General features: G+C 37.1%; 1 protein-coding gene across 5 annotated transcripts in view; it reads right to left on the reverse strand.

The window, feature by feature from the left end:
- Positions 1-14,444, reverse strand: part of LOC108972125 (CUGBP Elav-like family member 2) — a 294,009-nt gene that overhangs the window by 91,982 nt on the left and 187,583 nt on the right. For all 5 annotated transcript variants that reach the window (XM_018938609.1, XM_018938610.1, XM_018938608.1 and 2 more), the window contains one exon: positions 13,989-14,434. In XM_018938609.1, the coding sequence (XP_018794154.1) occupies positions 13,989-14,434 (446 nt within the window). The remainder of the gene's footprint in view (positions 1-13,988; positions 14,435-14,444) is intronic.

A 14,444-nucleotide genomic window follows, 5' to 3' on the forward strand; every position in this document is an offset into this window, starting at 1 on the left:
CTTAAAAATACTCCTATAACTCGAACTTAAAAAGGAGTAAAGCGCTTTATTACCAATAAAAATTTGCTCAGGCTTTTAATTTCTGTTCCCACCAGTTCGATTTGACATTTGAAAGATGAGCTCCTCAGTCTTTCAGTCTTAACCTCGAAAACGCCGAACAATACAAAAGAAAGTGCTGGGAAACTARTTCTCAATCTTACAGCATGGTCGCCGATAGCATTGCTCTGCTGTTAAAACTCCCACGATAAGAGAGGTTATCCTCACTGAAGGCAAAAAGCTCACTGAATCGCTACAGATCACCTTGAGAGCTTTAAATTTGAAAAATGTAAGAAATATGTATATCCAGCATAGATTCCATCAATCATCTAAGCCTGGAGATCAAGCGCAGAATAACTTTGAGATCAGTAGTCAATTGGAAAGTAAATCAATATCTCGACATACAAAAATTACGCTATATAAATCGCTCAATTTCCCGTCCTATTATAAGACACAGAAATATATAGGATGACGAACTGAGATGAAAAAGCACTTGAGCACTCAAGAGAATTATTTTCACTAATATCTTTTGAAGAGAGAAAATATCGAAGAAGACGGAACCATGAACTATATGAGCTTTACGGCAGCATGGTTTTTATTTTGCGCATAAAAATCCAATGAGTGCGCATGGCAGATGATGCAACAGTGAACAGCTCCTTGAATTCGAGGCTTAGGGGTGGACAACGAAGCAAGGACGCCTACACATTCAATGAAAAGACATATTCCATAACGCCCTGTCTGCACTTGGGTTGTGCAAGTTGTCTGACTCGCAAAGAATAGAGTGAATTTTTGTGTTCTCGACCCCGACCGCTCCACGGTTGTGAACAAGCGCGTCGCCATTTAGTCAATTATCAGCCATTTTATATACAAATAACAATGTTATTAGAGAAAGAAAGAAATTCGATTTCTATTTCTTTAGGTTAGGTTGGTCTGGTAGGCGAATGAGCCACGCATAGACTGGCTTAAGTCCCATGCAATACCAGACAGAGTTCTGTTACAAAGTCGATGAGGATTAGTCATACGTTAGGAAGCCTGCGTTTCACGTGGATTTCTTCAAATTCTGTGGTCTCACTAACGATACCTCTACCGTGAAGTCCCTCCAATTCTGAAAGCCCCACCAAAGCGAGGAAAGTGCACAAGAGATGACTCATTGTACCACTGGTAACTTTGTTCTGCAGTTATTTCGATGCCAGCTCCTTTTTTAAGTCAGACTTAGACCAGTGAGTTTTCCAAATATGTACCTACAGTCCCTTCTATTGTAATTTTGTTTTAAAGCTTAGGAAAAAAAATTATTAACCTTTTTTTAAATTCATAATAATTTCCATTTTTTCAATGATTTTAAAAAGGTCTGCTTTTAAATCAGAAGTTTCACCAGCTGTACGACAAAAATAATTCAATAAAACAAAAACAGTTTTTTGTTCTTTCATATGGCAACCACCCGATCAGGCTATACTCGTTCCTCTATTTCATGTTGTACGAAATCCTATAATTGTCCCGAGGCAATTTAAATTAGTACATAGGTATGTCTATATATTTGCACTTACATACCGACATAATCAGATAATTTTGGTAATCGGTGAGCTTAAATGCGGCAGAATTTTTGCAAAATAAAAAACCACGTGGTTTTCGTAGTGCTAAGTTTTCGCTGTTGTTTTTAATATGGAGAAATATGTTGCAGTGAAAATCGAAACAAATTTAATTTTTTATGTGTTTCGAATTGCTGGGAAAACTGCGACATGCTATCATGCAGTTAATCAGAGCGCTCTTCGGCGGTCGATAGTGAAATCAATGAAATCGTTGCGGGCAATATTTCTCTTTTCAGCTAGCTGCGGCGGTATTTTACTGGTCCAACTGAAGTATGATTTATACCGAGTTTGTGTCGAATTTTGTTTTGCTGTACGATTTTAAGCGAAACTATTTGCACTATAAAGGAAATAGCTCACAATAACAAGTTACAAATATTGGATCTCATTTATACAATGTCCGGAACTTACTTTTGCAACATTTCATATTAATTATCATGCTGTTAAAATAACCGAATATGAGTGGTTCTCAGCCTACTTTACATGTTTAGTAAAGGAAATGCATGAATTATTAGGGAAAGAAAGAAAAATGTAAATACAAGGCTATGTAATGGAGGTTTCAAGAATTGTTGATGTTGTGAACTTTTAAGACTTATATCGACAGTTCCATTTCGGAGTCGACCGAATATGAAAAGCAATTTTTGATATGAACAAAAATCTTCCAGAAATATTGTATGTTTAGAGGTCTCACAGTGGTTACCAAGAAATACCTAGTAGTAGGTTGGTAAGTAAGTAGATAGAGATAATCTAATGGTCCATCATGTCGCATTGATAGGAGTTATTACTGAGTTATTACTGAGCTGAATGATATGAAACTTTAGGCAAGATATTTGCCACTGTTTTGGTTGCTTTGTTTGCTGACACTTAACAAGAAGTGGAACCGTGAGACTGCTTCTGAGCAGTATTTGATGCTGACTAGAAAAAATCTAACTCACTTTATGTGCTGTTTCGTGACCATTGACAAAACATGGAATGACTGGTGCACATCAAAGACCGTGGCACTGTCGAAACAGTGAACTTCACTAACGAACTTGTCCTGAATTTACGGTGGTAAAGGAAGTGGCCACGGTTTTCTGCGGTTGACAACTAGTCATCGATATAGATTACCTATAGAAGTGCAAACACTCGATAAGAATCTACTGTTTGGATTTTTTGGATCATTGTACTCATTCAATGCCTAATTAGAAAAAAAGTTACCTCATTTAACGAAGGAAAAAGTATATTCGCTCACAACTCATCATCGCCGCGGTCAAATTGGTTTCTTTAAGCTATGAACTGCTGTCTCATCCACCGTAACTCTTTTAATACCCAGAATAAATTATTTCAATTTTTCCACGAAGTTTGTTACACCCATAACGAGCTTAGACGATTTAATCATATCCGTCCTTTACCCGTAAGTATATATGTATGTGAACTACTTCCTTAGCTGTTGATTGCAGATGGAATTTTCTACTCGTCCTTTACTCCCCCCAAGAAGCCGATATCGGACCACTATAAGTGATGCCAGTGTAGGTACATTTTTATACTCTCGCAACAAAGTTGCTAAAGAGAGTATTATAGTTTTGTTCACATAACGGTTGTTTGTAAGTCCTAAAACTAAAAGAGTCAGATATAGGGTTATATATACCAAAGTGATCAGRGTGACGAGTAGAGTTGAAATCCGGATGTCTGTCTGTCCGTCCGTCCGTCCGTCCGTGCAAGCTGTAACTTGAGTAAAAATTGAGATATCATGATGAAACTTGGTACATGTAACATAAGAAGGTTAAGTTCGAAGATGGGCAAAATCGGCCCACTGCTACGCCCACAAAATGGCGGAAACCGAAAACCTATAAAGTGTCATAACTAAGCCATAAATAAAGATATTAAAATGAAATTTGCCACAAGAGATCGCATTAGAGAGGGGCATATTTGGCCGTAACTTTTTTTGGGAAAGTGGGCTTGGTCCTGCCCCCTACTAACTTTTTTGTACATATCTCGAAAACTACTATAGCTATGTMAACCAAACTCTATAGAGTCGTTTCCTTCAGGCATTTCCAWATACAGTTCAAAAACGGAAGAAATCGGATAATAACCACGCCCACCTCCCATACAAAGGTTATGTKGAAAATCACTAAAAGTGCGTTAACCGACTAACAAAAAACGCCAGAAGCACTAAATTTTACGGAAGAAATGTCAGAAGGAAGCTGCATCCAGGCTTTTTTTTAAATTTAAAATGGGCGTGGCGTCGCCCACTTATGGACCAAAAACTATATCTCAGGAAGTACTAAACCGATTTCAATGAAATTCGGTATATAATATTTTCTTGACACCCGGATGACATGTACCAAATATGGGTGAAATCGGTTCACAACCACGCCTGAAATCTCGATTATCACTTTATCATGCGAGAGTATAAAATGTTCGGTGACATCCGAACTTAGCCCTTACTTACTTGTTGAATAGTATTTCCTGTTACATTTGATTAGTACAGTTTGGCATTCCCTCATGGAAAGATTTACGCCTGAAAAACGTTTACAAAGCGTTCAGCTTTATTACGAAAATTCACGTTCAGCAAAGAATGTGTTTCGCACGCTTCTTTCAACTTATGATCAGCATAATCGGCCTACTGAACGTACTATTCGCAACACGATCACCATCTCGAGACCCAGTATTCAGTATGAATTATTTTCGACCGAATAGAGCACGTCCAGCGCGCTTTGAAGAAAATATGTGAAAGTTTCGACGAGATCCAACGTTTTCGAGCCAAATTTATTTCAGCGATGAGGGCCATTTCTGGCTCTATCGGTATGTAAACAGCAAAATTGCCACATTTGGGATGAAGAGCAACCTGAAGAGATTCAAAAGCTACCATTTTATCACGAAAAAAAAAACAGTTTGGTGTGGTCTGTGGGTCGGTGGAATCGTCGGTCCATATTTCTTCAAAATTGATGCCGGTGAGGACGTAGGTTTACTTTCAACTCATTTTCCGCATATTTATGTAAATATTGCAATGATGTTAGTTTGGTAAGGGTGATGTCTTAATGAGAGTTGCTCTTGGCCGTGATTTACTGAAACAGCAGTATATAATGAGCATTAAGTTAATTAAACGATTTGCTTGAGCAAGTTGTTTTTATAAATTTATGCTGTCGTTAAGGTATCACAAAATACATGTATATTTATTTATGTTTACCGCAATAAATCGCCGCTGACATTGAAGGAATTATTATGCCAAATCTGTTTTGCCATAGGTAAGAGCTTAGAATTCTTGCAAAATTCATTGAAATTGCAAATAAACAAAATAAGTTGCTTAAATATGTATTTAGCACACACACATATACACATATACATATTTGCTCAAAAATGAACTTAGCTGCCGAATGGCATAAATATGGAGCGAGTGAAATGCTAAGAGACACGAAGCTGCTTGCGACAGGAAATAAAGTCTTACAACAGTTGGACCGGACCAGTCACGTTCGTTCTGCAAACTTAATCTGTAAGACCTAGCCGAAGGCAACAAATAGTCGAAATCCTGTCCATAAGCGCACAGATACACGCGCACTCACACATAGTACACATGCAAACACATGTGATTTTGTTGTGGTGTGAATGCGCTGCAATTGTGTGCGGCTGAGTGCGCCACACCACGTGCCGGAAATGAATTAATCGAACATAAATAAATCAACGTCCTTAAGTTTTGCACAGATTACTTTGGCAGCAGGAACGCCAGTGGACCAATGCAAAACATACAAACAAACGCACAAATCCTGACCAAAGCCAGAGCCAACAGATGAAAATAGTTTTAGTTTCAGCCTCGGATTTAGCCACAGACAGTATGCAAACATAACTATGTTCGTGAGGTATATGGTTTTCTATATGTCACATATACACGTATACACAAGTGTATGTGTGTATTTGCTCAATGTACATAGTTGGTGTGAAAAAGCGAGCAGCACATTGAGCGGAAAATAATTTCCATAGATAAGTCACCAAAAATATCGACTTCCGGCAAACGCCAGTTGACATCAATGTCTTGTGGCATGCGCAGCGCAACAACAACAACTACAGCTACACTACCTTAACAGCAGAAAACTGCGTTAGTTAAGTATATTCATATGTAATTGTTGTTGCTGCAGCAGGTTCTCATATATAGAATGCATATGCACATTCCTAGACTATGTGCAGCACCATACTTGAACACATACTATGTAAGTCTGGGGCACAGAGCGTCGTTTGTACGGCAGCAAATATTTGTTAAATGTACACTTTTGTATAAAATTATAGCAGTGTGAAACTATTTTGTGGACAAAGTGGAATAAATCAAGTCGTCACATTTTTGTTTTTATGCCGCAAAATATCATTATAACCTTTTCATAAACAATTTGACTAACGTTAACCAATATTTTAGAATGCACGGACTCAAAAAATTTGTTGGACGACCTTCCATAATTAGTATCGCATTATTCTTTATTAGGCACCAACGCAACACCTATTTTGGTGAGATATACTGCACACCGATCGATATGTAGAGGGAAAAGTCAAGCAAAAGGAAGGGAATTATTATTTTGGGTATATAGGCGTTAGAGTCATATTGCGTTCTCATTTTGTCCATTATTTGGTTATTTTCATCAGACTATACTAAAGGCACTCTAAACGGTGAAACACTTGGTTTATGGTGCGATAAAGGTCGCAGAAAAATGTAACCGTAAGAACTACGGAACATATGACATTCGACATTTTGCATGAATATTGTGGGCAATGCTCTTTGGAGTGTAATCCAAGTCCTCTTCGAGTTTGTGCATCTTGGGTAACGCTGAATGACCAGCTAGATTCGATCTTAGCTTTTTTATTGAATTATGAGTAGGATTAGTTCTTTTAGGAATTTCGTAGAACCCTGAGCTGGCGGTATTCAGCGGACTGAGTATGACGGAGGGCCACCCATAATGACTGACGGACTAATATAGTTAGCAACTGGACACCAAGGCGTTGAAGCCCTGAAAGGTGTCTGAGAACGGTCCTCACATGGTCGTAAAATTAGTGGAGCAGGTGTATGTTGAGACAACTTCTTCTTTGCGCTGGTCAGCTCTGAAAACATGGTCTCAACACAGTTTCGTAGTCTCTGCATCAACCCTCACTATGACCTCGATACTTACACAGCCTGTGGACCATTAAAGGCGACAACCTTTTCCTCATTATCGATACCTCCTCAAGTGTATCATAGCGTCGGTTCCCCGGATGCTAAGTCTAGCTAATGCTGAACAATAGCACAAGAGATGCTCCATTGTACCCCGCTCTTAGCATTTCCAGCAGTCTTCTCCATATTATAGCCTTATCCTGCGAGAGTGTCTGCCGCCACCAGACAGTTACCAGTGAGTATTCCGATCATGTTCCTACAGTCTCTTCTATCGGCTGCTAATATTTGAACATATTTGACTGCTATTTTATTCATCGTAACTGTATTTACTTATATTCATACACATACTACGAGTATATTTGCATATGAATACATATACTCTGTTCGGTTTGGATTACATTAGTACTGCTTTGGTGTTTTCTTCGGTTTCTGTAAGTCAAAGTTTAGTAGTTCAGTAGTGAAATCAGGTTTCGACTGCTTCCGTGGCGGTGACATGCAAACGGCGAAAGACACGAAAAAAGCGTACAGCGATTGGTAAGCGTTGGAAAAAGTGAAGCAGAAAACTGTCCCAAGGATATGCGACGAATTGATATGCTAAAATAAATTGAAATTTTATGCATTTTCGTTGTCAGCGCACACACAGCAAACGTACATATGTGCTATGTAGAGCTGTAGGCATTGAAATGGGTAAGCGATATGCTGAAAATGTAACTCGATGAAGAAAAGTATAATTTATAATATGTAACCGTGTTCGATTTGCCACTCTCTGATTTTTGAGATGTGTATAAGAGACAGGTGCTATGTAGAGCTGTAGGCATTGAAATGGGTAAGCGATATGCTGAAAATGTAACTCGATGAAGAAAAGTATAATTTATAATATGTAACCGTGTTCGATTTGCCACTCTCTGATTTTTGTGAGATCTGCTCTTTGGCAATGAAAGTAACAATTAAGTTATGGATTTCAGAGCTATAGAACAGCGACTGGTATCACTAAATGCATACCCATAATAATAAAAATATTATCTTATATTACTATAGTGCCGAGCTGAAATAAGCGACTGGTAAAATAAACTGGTATAATAAATTGGTATAATAAACTGGCACAATAAATTGGTATAATAAGCTGGTATAATAAACTGTCATAATAAACTGGTATAATAAATTGTTATAAAACTGGTATAATAAACTGGTATAATAAATTCAGTGCTTTAATAATTAAATTATTAGAATGTTGTGCTGAAATAAGCGACCGGCATAATAAAATGGTATAAAAATTATATCCCATTAATGAGCGAAAGAAGTTCTCTAGTTATATAAGACAACCTCAAAGTTGTGCTACTGAAGTCAATACAAAAAAGCAACGCAGTTTATTTCATATATTCTTCATGAAACGTGTATATTCAATTATACCAGTTGTTTGTTCGTTTCGCCACTCTAAAGTTTACGCGAATTATACGTATTAGCATTGTATGTAAATAATTCTTCTAATACATGAGTGTACCACTCGTGTCTACTCCACTGCCAATAACTGTACAAATACAACTGTTAGGAAAATGTTGGTGCCAAGCTTGACTCTTCATCCCATCCTGATTCCACACTGCACTGGATTATAGTTCTTCTGCGTATGCATGTTCGTATGTATGTTCTTAACTGTTTGTTTGTGGGCGATTTTCCATTATTTTCTTGCTCGAATTCTGGTAGTTGTTGTGGTGGTGTATGTGCGTAGTGTTGCTACTTATGGTTGCCAACATGAAGATAAATAAAAATGTCATGCTAAAAGTTAAGTAAAGATTAACGTTTTGTTTCAACGCGGCTGACACTTGGTCATTGCTGGAGAGCAAGCAGTTTGCTGCAGCCACAACGAAGGTCACAGGCACTGCAATGCAGTCAATAAATCACCTTGAGGTGATATTGAATAAATTATAGTGAATGACAAAAACGCTTACAATTCAAGCTAGCTATGTATTGCTGTCTGTATACTATGTATTAGTTATTGAGATTTGTAATTTTGGTATAAGTATCGAAGATTACGCTGTAATAAGAGTATGCATATGTGTCTTATTTTTGTGCGCTACGAGTTAAGAAAAAAATTATTGCCGAGTTATTTCATTTCTTTGACCATATACACGAAATCTACAAGAGGAAGAACTTTCAAAAAATTATACCAAATTTTGTTATGGGTTAACTCTCTAAATGACCGCTCTATGGGTAGAGTTGAATTTTTTTAATGGCCTTAAGATCGTCCTGTTTAGTTTCAACATACTGGGAAGATCTCATCATGGTGTTTATACTATATATAGGTAGTTATTAACTACTTAACACCTACACTTTTTCCTATATGCTATATTTACAATTAACAAATATGTATCCAATGTACTGCTCAAGTTTCCCCTAAACATCGTTCTACTCGGTGGAAGCTTCATCTGATTCTATAAAATAACTTTTTTCCAAGAAAATAATATAAGCACTCTTAGCGATATTCCATATTCAAATGGCGAAACGATAAGTCAACTGGTATAACTTGGCATAATGGTTATTTATCGATTTGCCACTTACTCTTTTATATTAAACTCAACTGGAGAGCTCTGTTTTGTCTTCACAAGTTGAGAAGAGAGGAGAGGATTTCGACTTTTTAATGGTCAAGATGTCATACGATGGCGATGTGTAGCATAAATGTATTAGAAGTGGAACCCTGCACAGATGTCGGAAAGTTGTTTAGCAAATTAATTCATTTAATGTTAAATTTCACAAAATCGGTGGTTCATGACATTACGACGGAGCACTTGAACATGCACAAAGTGTGCGCGAAGATGGTCCGAAAAGTGCTAACTCGTGACCAGATTTTGCGACGAGTGGAAGTCTGTAATCACAGGTGGCGAATCATGGAACTTTGAATACGAACCCGAGACAAAGCTAGCATTTTAAGACGACAGAGAGTATCCAAGCAGCATGCTCTCAAAGCTATTCCGGAGCTTACGAAGCTATTCCAGATTATTATGTTAAGATGTTTATACTGAAAAATTTCGAACAAAGAATTTGCCTCAAATTTTGTACTCTATCAAAACCACAAGCCTAAGAGTGATATAAAGGCTTTAAAGACGGTCGAGAGATCGTTGAGGACATACCTCGTTCTGGATGACCACGGACCTGTGCAAGTTATGAAGATTAAGGGATATGATGCTACGAGATCGCCAGACAAGTGTTAGAGAGATGACAAAAGCGATCGAATGGAATGAAACGCGTTCTTACTCCACTCGTCCGAATAATGCTGATTCTTTTTCAAAAAGAATACCGTAAACAGGTCTCTTTGAGTATGCTTGATTGTGCGTATCCCGATCCCAACTTCATCGCGAGCATTATAATTGCCGCTGAGACATTGATTTATGAATATGACATGTAAAGAAGTCAATTTTCTTCGGAGTGGACGGAAAAACAAGCCGAAACTAAAAAAACCATGCCAAAGCCACTCAAAAATCAAGGCGATGCTCATTATTATTATTTTTTTTTTCGTTATTCGTGGTCTGGTGCATCATGAATTTATTCCGGAGGGAAAGGTTAAAAAGGAGGCGTTTGCGTGAGAACATTCGTCAAAAATGGTCGGAATTGTGGAAGAACACGATAATGCAATATCGCACCATTATCATGATTGTGACCGGATTGAAAGCCAAAAGCGCAATGAGTGCTATAGATCAATCACCGTGTTCATGAGATTTGGCACCGTGTGATTTTTTCTTGTTCCCCAAACTGAATTTGCCGCTACGTGGAACCCGTTTTGAGCCGACAGAAAAGATAAAAGAAAATTCGCTTCAGAAGCTAAAGGCCATCATAAAAAGTGCTAATAAAAAATGTGTTGAGGACTGGAAAAATCATTGGCATAAGTGCATTGCATACATATTGATGAATAATTAAAAATTTTGCGTTTTATTTGCAATTTCTGGAACCTTTTTTGTCGCAATATATTATTAATACTACTTTTATTATCATAATAACTAATTTTAAAGTCCTAAATTTTAAGTCCTTAACCAACTAATTAGTCATTGCTATTAAAAAAAAACTAAATAAAGTTAAACGAGCAAACCAAACCATCAGTTGAAAATTATTTGCCATGCAATTTGTTGGCTTCCACATTTAAATGTAACTTCTGCGACATTCCCATGCTAAAGCAATAAATGCTTGGAGCTTCCTATTTCGCCAGCATTCACTCGTTTGTGCTGCTTTTGTAAGGTTTGACCTCCAAAAATACCCTAAATTGCAAGCATTTCACCGACATAAAAGGAAGACCTACATAAAAGCATATTGGTGGTGTGATGGAGAGAAGAGCAATAAGCATTCACATATTATTGTTGTTGTTGTGTGTTTTTGTGAACGATATGACAAATAACTGGTAAGTGAATTGACAATGATAAAAGAAAAACACACGAAATGTATAAAATGCTTCCATGAAAAAAGGAGGACGTAAAAAACGAGAAGAGAGGCGAAAAAAGAGAAGTGAAGAAGAAGAAGAAGTGAAAGCCGCACATACACGTAATTGAATGACTTTTGCTTTGGCAATTCGCAAATGCAGCAGTAAAAAGTGGGAAACCATTGTTGTGCGAAAATAATTTTAATGGACTTCCTCCTCTTCAAGAGCCCCCAGAGACATAACCTCACTTAAATACATACTCATCAAAATGTGTCGATGAGCTTGTGCGTTGTTTACTTAGTCAACAACAACACAAATATAAGCATATGGCAATGAAAACCATGCGAGCGAGTAATAAACCTTCTGCCCTCATTTACCATTTACCATTAGGACTTTTTTCTACGAATGCCTAGCCCACATCCACCACAATGCTAGATTTTCGTAATAAACAAAGCAGCATTATCAAATTTGTTAAATATGAGTGAAATCTAATTAATTCTCGTAATTAGTTATGGTTCGTTAAAATTTCGGTTTGTTGATTCACAGTTTTTGCGGTCTTTTCTGATCTTAAGAAGAGCTCTAATTTTAATTTTGAGTATTTTTTCGTTCCGAAAAAAATTATTTTTAGCGAGCAGTGGCTGAAATATACATTCGGCTGATACAGAGTCATTATTTACAAATATAAATGTATGTAGCATATAAATATAAATGTATATAGCAAATAGTCACCTAAAATGCAAAATAACATAACATCACTTTTCATAAGTTTATAGGCGAAGGAAAAATGGTATAGTAGAAACCACTCATAATAAAGAAAATTTTAGTATTGGTTATAAAATGGATGCATTAACGTTATATAGGTTACATATTGGTTACATATTACTTACATATTGGTCACATATTGGTTACATATTAGTTACATACTGGTTACATATTGGTTACATATTGGTTATATCTGACATATCTGACAGCAGAAGCCGAACATTTTATCTTCCATATATATAATACAATGTAGTGAATCATAAGCCATAAAAACTCAATTTTGATGATACATTTTAGTTGACGAAATACTCCTCGAACTTAAGAAATACACTTTTTTGTAAGAAAACGAAGTTATACTGACGTTACTTCTAGATTATTGACTGAGCGGGCAATTTGTTAGTAAATCAAGAAATTCCAACTTTTTTAATCACAAATCTGTTATATAACTTTCTTCTATTTTTTTTTTTTTCATCGACCCAAACCATCATATATTGAAGGCAGTTGATAAAAGACATTGCTGTCATATGAAGAGATTGACGACTTTCATTTAATGAATCAATATATCCTTAATTTTTCTATTTTCATTATTATGCAGTCCGCTTATCCCTTATGCCAAGATCATAAGTCCAAAAGAATGCATCTAGTCAACTTATGTCATAACCAGAAAAATCATGAACTCTCAGTTATGCAGATCTGCGTCCGAAATACCAAACTGGTGTGCTTTTTTGGCTGCCGTATTCGTTACAGATTGGTTACCCAACACTTGTTTCGACACCACATAGTGTAGCCAATGGTTTGAAGCATCTGTTGGCTTCTAATGCCGCCATCAGAGTGGGTTTCAAAGAAGCTACTACCATCAAGGAGTTTATCAAGGTCCACCGAAAGCTGCTGCTACTGCCTCAAGCTGGTAGTGCAGCTGCCAAAAAGTAGTCGAAAGCCATATGAAAGGAGAAGTCAGAGTCCGTGGAAGATGACGATGTGAATTTCGGACTCTTCATCTAAACAGCACAACGTTAAAGTTTATCAGGACGAAATTAAATAGTGACCTCTAGTTCGCGTACGTAGAGATGAACATGGCTAAATCGACTGACCCCAATATATGAATTTAAAAACGAGTCCAAGTGCGACCTGCCTAGCTGACAGGTGTCTCACCGACTACCCTTTTTAGTCTACCAATCGTCGCATCAACGTACGTAATTCGTAATAATTGTTTCAACATAACATAATACAGATAAAATAATACAGATAGCTGGCTAAGATGACGGAAATATTGAGAAGCTATCAGAAATTCTTGACTTCAATCGACGAATACAAAAATATATGTATTCGAATAGTTTTATGTCCCGCGTCCATTTATTGTGCGCAACGTCTATCGAAAAGTTTTTTTTTTTTCGACTTTTCGGAAACATTTTTGGTCTAAATACTTGTGTTCTCAACTTTACTACACTTTCCGAACTGCATAGCTTTCATCGAGAAATTACACACAAACTTGTAAGTGAATTAAAATTGTAAACAAAATATATTTTTAAGCTGAAAAGAAAACCCATTAAGAACCACAAAAGATGGTTTATCACTCTCCTTTCTTAAATTGAACTGAATGTTGTTACCCGTTCCTATGACAATCGGTTAAACGAAGAACAAAAGTGCCAAACTTCTAATAAGTTATGTAGAATATTTTAAACAAAGATAGAAAGCTGGAAAGAAAATCATTAAGAACACCAAAGTACAATCGATAACCGGTTAAATGTTACCGAAACATAGCCGATATAAATTGGAGGAAAATTTCCAAAAAGGACAAAATTTTTAAACTACTCATTAGTTATAAAAAAAATGTAAAGAAATATAAAAATATTTGAAAGTTTTTCGGTTAAAGTGCTTCGTAGGCTTTGGTATTACAACAACTCTCTCACGTATTAACAATATGAAGCACCAATTAAGCTGCAAAAAATATGTTTCCAACACTTTCGACTCCTCAACTCAATTTTACCGAAAATCCAGCCACTTGTGCTGCTTACAGCTTATTCCCCACTTCGCTAACCCGCACTCTTACTCGCTAAAGCTTCACTCAACTACGCTTACTCGCTTTCGTACTCACCTTTACTGATTCCAGTCGCCTTATCGCGTAGTACATTTATCGAATGCACTGGACCATACTCCTCGAACATCTCACGCAATTGTGCCTCATCCATGGATTTTGGCACTTGGCCAACAAACATTTTGATATTGTCTGGATCGGGTTCCTTCTCACCGAAAGGCATGTCGGCGTCCATGCGGAAGCATGATGATTCGTTGTCGACAACATTCCGATTGGCACTGCACGTATTGTTGTTATTATTGCCATTGCTATTACATAAACTTGGTGGGCCATTGTTATTGTTGTTGCCGCCATTGACAAGCCCTGTGCTGCTATTGCTATTACTATTATTGAGTAGCGATGAACCATTGTTGCAGCCATTGTTGTTGCTGCCCGGTGTCGATGTATGAATCGGACTGTTGGGAAGGCTAGTGGTGGTGCTGCTTTTATCACTCATGCCAAATGCACTGTAACGAG

Source organism: Bactrocera latifrons, unplaced genomic scaffold, assembly GCF_001853355.1.
Source record: "Bactrocera latifrons isolate USDA-ARS-PBARC rearing strain unplaced genomic scaffold, ASM185335v1 scaffold_38, whole genome shotgun sequence".
Taxonomy (NCBI): Eukaryota; Metazoa; Arthropoda; class Insecta; order Diptera; family Tephritidae; genus Bactrocera; species Bactrocera latifrons.